Raw genomic sequence first — 6,699 nt, 5'->3', positions numbered from 1 at the left:
CCCTGTGTGTGTGCTCAGCCCTGTGTGCCTGCAGTGTGCGTGGCTGTGCAGCGCAGGGCTGTTGCACACCTGGCTGCGGTGCTGTGTGTGCCTGCTCCCTGCTCAGCTCTGCGGCTCTGCAGTGGCAGCAGCTGCTCCCTGCCTGAGCCCTCGCTCCGGGCTGTGCTGAGCACCTGCATTGGCCTCACTCCCTGTCCACCTGGGGCTGTCCTCTCCTGGCCCCTGGGCAGATGGCATGCTGCTTGGATAGCCCTCTGTCTACCCTGGAGGCATTTAAAAAATTCATTTATCTATCTATTTATATTTATGGATTGGCATCCTTCTGCTTGCAGATTCCTGATGGTAAATTCCTACCTTTGCAGCTTGCTCCTCTTCTGGGGCAAAGCCCCTTCACATCCACAGTGGGGAGGGTGATCATACCTTGTACCTCGAGCACAAGTTCTGCTTCTGCCATTCTGTATCCAGTATTTCTGACCTAAGAGTCACAGTGTTGACTAAACTGTGGCAAAACCCTAATAGAGCCTTGTTTCTGTTGGGCACAGAAGCCGTGCAGGAACTGAGCACCCCCTTTTTTTAAAATAAATTTTGGTGATGGAGGGAGGGCGTAGTGCTGTTTGTCCCCTTCCCTTTGTGCTCCTCGCTGTGTGGAGTGCAGCTCCCTGCTGCTTTCCCAATCATCTTTTGTGTCTGACTTCCCAGGTGGCTGGCCGCAAGGGATTCCCTCATGTGATTTACGCCCGGCTCTGGAGGTGGCCTGATCTTCATAAAAATGAACTCAAGCATGTTAAATACTGTCAGTATGCTTTTGACTTAAAATGTGACAGTGTCTGTGTAAACCCTTACCATTATGAGCGCGTCGTGTCGCCTGGCATTGGTGAGTACTCCCTTGGGTTACAGTGCAGCACTGGGGGCGAAACGTGAAACATTTCTGGCTGCGGAAAACGCAGTCCCGAGTTAGAAACATTAACTTTTAATGGTCTGGTTATAGATTGCCCTCGTGTGCTCTTGCCTTTCTCGGTGCAGTTACTGTTGTGCCGTTGTTCCAGATGTGGAGGGCGAGTTTGTGGCTCTTGTTGGAGCCTTTGTGTCGGGTTAGCACGCAGCTCTTGCAGTTTCTGTGCATCCTGGGAGTAGCTGAGTGCTCTCCTGCTGGAAGGGGTCTGATCAGTACAGTCTGCAGGGCTGGTTTTGCAAGGGCTGATAAATGTTTGAAGGTGTTGTGAGATCTCTGAATCCATTCCTGTACCCCTTTTCTCTCTTCTCTTTAAAGATCTCTCGGGACTGACGCTGCAGAGCTCAGGTGAGTGGCTGTGTTTGTGCTGCCTTCCTGTGGGCATGGGCTGTGCCAGGCCTGCACAGCTGCTTTTGTCCCTCTGCCTCCCAAAAACCTCCTCAGAACCCTGTCTGGGACAAGGATCCCTAAATCCCTTTGCCACGGGCTCCAGCCAGGCCCCAGCTACGTCCTGCATTCATCACTTCCCACCTGTGAAACCCAACAGAAAACCCAAAATCCCACGCTGAGTGCTGCTGGTTAGTGAAAAAAAGACACCCAAAACTGTGTGCACCTGTATGATATGCTAATTAATTGGATTGGGCATGCTAAATGTGATTTAGTAAGAAGGAAATAATGGAAGTTCTGTAATTAATCCTGCAGTTGGATGAAGGAGTCTGATATCCTTGCTTTCCCTGAAGCTTGAGAGAAATTGGACATGAAATCTCACATGAGCATTAATCAGAAATCTGAGATTCACTGCTGGTAACTGTTTTATTTCAAGCTTGTTTTATTCTTCTCCTAGAGGAAATTCATGGAGGAAGAAGTCTGTGTGATCCAGTGATTTTAGCACATTATTAAAAGTATCCAAGCAAAAATGAACTGGAAAAAACCCCACCAAACATCCCAGCAAACTTAACTTGACAAGCTGTAATGGGTGTGCTCATCTCTGCTGATTTGCATTGTTACCTGTGTCTTCTGGAAAATTGTCCTTCTGTAGAGAATCAAAGCTGAATTTTCCACTGTTAAATTATTTCATCATTTAACACCAGCAGCTAAATACATCATAAGCATTCCCTTGTCCTGCTCCTGGTCTTGCAGCAGGAAACAGGTTTTGACACATTTAGTCTGCTTTAAAAAGGAGCATGGGAGGTGATGTATGTAGGAGTCAGTGGCATACATGGAAATAAGTTGTTGTAGTGGCAGTGGCAATTCCCTGGTGCTGTGTGTGGAATAGTTTGAGTTACTGGCTACACTGATGAATGTAGAATTGTTTCCTGTGGTGTTTGAATGTTGGTTTGATTTCCTAGACAGTTTGAGTGGGAGTTGTTTAAGGTTACCCCAGGGATGCAGGAAGTTTATGTGCCACGTTCACAAATTTGTATTTTTCATGGGAGCTCTGTGTGTGTGCCCCCGTTTGTGTTCCAGAAATTGGCTTGTTAGCTGCTGCCTTAGCACAGACCAGCTGCTTGAAGAAAACTCCTTTTTCCCTTGTGCTAGCTGTGTCCAGAGCTGGGCTGGGGAGCAGAAGGCTGAGCTGAGTGTGCAGGGGCAGCGAGCAGAGCCAGCAGCTCGATGTGGGTGCAGAGCCCAGAGCTGCTGCTGCTCTGCAGGGTGTGAGTGTGTGTTAGTGTGTGAGTGTGTGAGTGTGAGTGTGTGTGAGTGTGTGTGTGTCTGTGTGTGTGTGTGTGTGTGAGTGTGAGTGTGTGTGTGTGTGAGTGTGAGTGGGAGTGGGAGTGTGCTGTGAGCTCTGCCCTACAGGGCTGTGAGTGTGTGTGTGTGTGAGTGTGTGTGTGTGCTGTGATGTCTGCTCTGCAGGGGTGTGAGTGTGTGAGTGTGTGTGTGAGTGTGAGTGTGTGTGTGAGTGTGTGTGAGTGTGTGTGTGTGTGAGTGTGTGTGTGTGAGTGTGTGTGTGAGTGTGTGTGTGTGAGTGTGTGTGTGAGTGTGTGTGTGTGAGTGTCTGTGTGTGTGTGTACCATGTGTGTGCTGTGAGCTCTGCCCTACAGGGCTGTGTGTGTGCCCGTGCTGTGTGTGCCCATGCTGTGTGTGTGCCCATGCTGTGTGTGCCCTGTGCCCATGCTGTGTGCCCTGTGTCTATGTGTGCTCGTGGTGTGTGTGCCCATGCTGTGTGTGCCCTGTGCCCATGCTGTGTGCCCTGTGTCTATGTGTGCTCGTGGTGTGTGTGCCCATGCTGTGTGTGCCCTGTGCCCATGCTGTGTGCCCTGTGTCTATGTGTGCTCGTGGTGTGTGTGCCCATGCTGTGTGTGCCCTGTGCCCATGCTGTGTGCCCTGTGTCTATGTGTGCTCGTGGTGTGTGTGCCCATGCTGTGTGTGCCCTGTGCCCATGCTGTGTGCCCTGTGTCTATGTGTGCTCGTGGTGTGTGTGCCCATGCTGTGTGTGCCCTGTGCCCATGCTGTGTGCCCTGTGTCTATGTGTGCTCGTGCTGTGTGTGCCCATGCTGTGTGTGCCCTGTGCCCATGTGTGCCCGTGCTGTGTGTGCCCGTGCTGTGTGTGCCCTGTGCCCGTGGTGTGTGTGCCCGTGCTGTGTTCCCTGTGTCCGTGCGTGACCCGTGCTGTCCCCGCAGCTCCCTCCAGCATGCTGGTGAAGGACGAGTACGTGCACGACTACGAGGGGCAGCCGTCGCGTGCCCGTGCTGTGTGTGTGCCCGTGCTGTGTGTGTGCCCGTGCTGTGTGTGTGCCCATGCTGTGTGTGTGCCCGTGCATGACCCGTGCTGTGTGTGCCCTGTGCCCGTGCTGTGTGTGTGCCCTGTGCCCATGCTGTGTGTGTGCCCATGCTGTGTGTGCCCTGTGCCCATGCTGTGTGTGTGCCCGTGCTGTGTGTGCCCTGTGCCCGTGGTGTGTGTGCCCGTGCTGTGTTCCCTGTGTCCGTGCGTGACCCGTGCTGTCCCCGCAGCTCCCTCCAGCATGCTGGTGAAGGACGAGTACGTGCACGACTACGAGGGGCAGCCGTCGCTGTCGTCGGCCGAGGGCCACTCGGTGCAGACCATCCAGCACCCGCCCAGCAACAGGGCCTCCTCGGAGCCCTTCAGCGCCCCGGCCATGCTGGCCCCCGCCGAGGCCAGCACCACCAGCACCACCAACTTCCCCAACATTCCCGTGGCCTCCACAAGTAAGGTCCCGGGCTGCCGCGGGCCGGGGGGGCTGGGCTGGGGCTGCAGCCCTGCCCGGGGCTGTGCTGGCTGCTCCCTGCTGCTGTGGTGCTCCTTGTGCTTACCTGGAGTGCTGGGACCTTCCTGTTTCACTGAGAGCGGCACTGTGACAAAGGTTACAGCAGCTGGCCTCTGGCAGAGCAGTGTGGCTGTTCCGTGGGCATTGCCGTGGAAATCTGAGTTTTATTGTTTTGTTGAACAGCAAGCAGAACAACAAATTAATATGCTGTGAGGTGGCAGTTCCAAGGGATCTCCAGGCAATTCCTTAGTCTTCCAGTTTTGACGCCACTGCTTTTGTAGTGGCTGCTGTGCTGCCAGAATGACAGCCCCAGTTAATATTTAATATATCCATGTTTGTTGGAGTGCTGCCACAAAGGTTTTGATGCTTTTCCGTGTGTCTGGTGCAAGTGCAAGAGTTTGGAGTCCCAGCACCAGAGCCACAGCAAAGCACTCAGAGCATCCTCAGTTTGGGGAGGTTTCAGACAGAAGGTGTGTGAACACTGCTGATCTCGTCACCAGGTCTGAATTCTGGTGACGTGGTGTTTGGATAGTGCTCGTTAATTTTAGCTGATGAAATTTTGGCTAAAAGTACTGATCTTGGTAACATCACTATGTTTTTATTTGTCTCCAGCAGAGATGAAAAGGGTGTGGGTATTTGTACTGCCTTTGCCCCACAGTTTATAGTCAGTAACCTTTTCTCATCAGTGCCATAATTGTTGGAGGCAAGTGGATGTGAAAAAAACCAAATTTTCATGTTTTACTGCAAGTTCTCAATGTGTTAAATTGTGCTGGCCACACTGGTTTGAGAGTGCAAGTGTAATTGTGGAAGTGTTGATAAGATTAGTGTCAATGGCTGAACCGAAGCCTTTTGCAGTCAAACTCTGTTAACCTGTTCTGAAATATCTGTAGGTTTAATCTCAGATAGTTCTTGAAATATTTATTTGAGAGGAGGAAGGAAAAAACCTCCTGGGCTTTATTGAAACAGTGTTTATCAAAATGAAACACTGCCCAGAATGTTTTGGAGGAGCATAAATGTGAGTGAGTGTCCTCCTTAGGAACAGTAGTTAAAACATGGTGAAAACGAGCGGCTCACTGGACCTGCTGTTGGCCTGTTTGGATTCACACTGAGCTATTCCAGCCCTGTTTCCCTGTAAAAGTTGAGATGTCTCCTCTTCCTTTCACCCTGAAAGATGAGATTGACCAGGACAAAGGTCAATGAGCAGAGTTCTCTGCGTACTGCTGCTCCTGCAACGTTAAGGGTGTCAGTCAGAGGTACCTGATGCAGAGCATTTTGTCCCAGGTTTCCTGGAGGGTGGAAAAGAAGTGCTGGAACCAAGCCTGTGGCAGCTGCCTATTGCAGTGCCCTCAGTGGGGTGTGTTCTCCTACCCAGTAGTGCTGAGCTCTTAATCAACATTTTGGAACGTTCATGAATAGGTAGTGTGTTCTTTTACCAGGTCAACCTCCCAGTATATTGACAGGTAGCCATAGTGATGGACTCTTACAGATTGCTTCAGGGCCCCAGCCAGGAGCTCAGCAGAATGGGTTCACAGCCCAGCCAGCCACTTACCACCACAGTGAGTATCCGTTCACTCCTGCGCCTCTCAGCTTCCTCAGCCCGGTTTCCAAATGCCCAGGAGCAGTAGAGGACCAGCAGGGAGCCGTGGGAGGCCCCCTCAGACGCCAGGTGGGTTTGTCTTTGCAGACAGTACCACCAGCTGGACGGGGAGCCGGACGGCCGCCTACACGCCCAGCATCCCGCACCACCAGAACGGCCACCTGCAGCACCACCCGCCCATGCACCCCGGACACTACTGTAAGGATCCTGCCCGCCGCCCTGCTGTCAGCTGGGCTGCACGTACAGCCCCACGCCTGCCTCTGCTCTGCCCTGGCTTCTGCCTGTGAACCCTCACAGCCCCCTCATTCTGCCTGTGAACCCTCACAGCCGCCTCACGTCTGCCTGTGAACCCTCACAGCCCCCTCATTCTGCCTGTGAACCCTCACAGCCGCCTGGCGTCTGCCTGTGAACCCTCACAGCCCCCTCATTCTGCCTGTGAACCCTCACAGCCCCCTCATTCTGCCTGTGAACCCTCACAGCCCCCTCACATCTGCCTGTGAACCCTCACAGCCCCCTCACATCTGCCTGTGAACCCTCACAGCCCCCTCACATCTGCCTGTGAACCCTCACAGCCCCCTCACATCTGCCTGTGAACCCTCACAGCCCCCTCACATCTGCCTGTGAACCCTCACAGCCCCCTCACATCTGCCTGTGAAGCCCCACAGCCCCCTCACACCTGCCTGTGAACACCTCACCCCACATCTGCCTGTTCACCCTCACAGCCCCCTCACATCTGCCTGTGAACCCTCACAGCCCCCTCACATCTGCCTGTGAACCCTCACAGCATTCTCATTTCTGCCTGTGAACCCTCACAGCCCCCTCACAGCCCCCTCACATCTGCCTGTGAACCCTCACAGCCCCCTCACATCTGCCTGTGAACCCTCACAGCCCCCTCACATCTGCCTGTGAACCCTCACAGC

General features: G+C 53.2%; 1 protein-coding gene across 1 annotated transcript in view; it reads left to right on the top strand.

The window, feature by feature from the left end:
• Positions 1-699: 699 nt before the first annotated feature.
• The window catches only part of SMAD4 (SMAD family member 4), a gene marked incomplete at its 5' end in the record, with an annotated part of 11,134 nt that continues 5,134 nt past the window's right edge, over positions 700-6,699 (top strand). Inside the window, 5 exons of the mRNA XM_041417947.1 lie at positions 700-874; positions 1,271-1,300; positions 3,908-4,123; positions 5,643-5,738; positions 5,867-5,977. Coding sequence (XP_041273881.1) covers positions 700-874; positions 1,271-1,300; positions 3,908-4,123; positions 5,643-5,738; positions 5,867-5,977 — 628 coding nt within the window. The remainder of the gene's footprint in view (positions 875-1,270; positions 1,301-3,907; positions 4,124-5,642; positions 5,739-5,866; positions 5,978-6,699) is intronic.

The sequence above is a fragment of the Onychostruthus taczanowskii genome, unplaced genomic scaffold (genome assembly GCF_017590055.1).
Source record: "Onychostruthus taczanowskii isolate IOZ18803 unplaced genomic scaffold, ASM1759005v1 scaffold577, whole genome shotgun sequence".
In the NCBI taxonomy this organism is placed as follows: domain Eukaryota; kingdom Metazoa; phylum Chordata; class Aves; order Passeriformes; family Passeridae; genus Onychostruthus; species Onychostruthus taczanowskii.
Note: the sequence above shows the minus strand (reverse complement) of the source record. Positions and strands in the feature narration are given on the sequence as shown.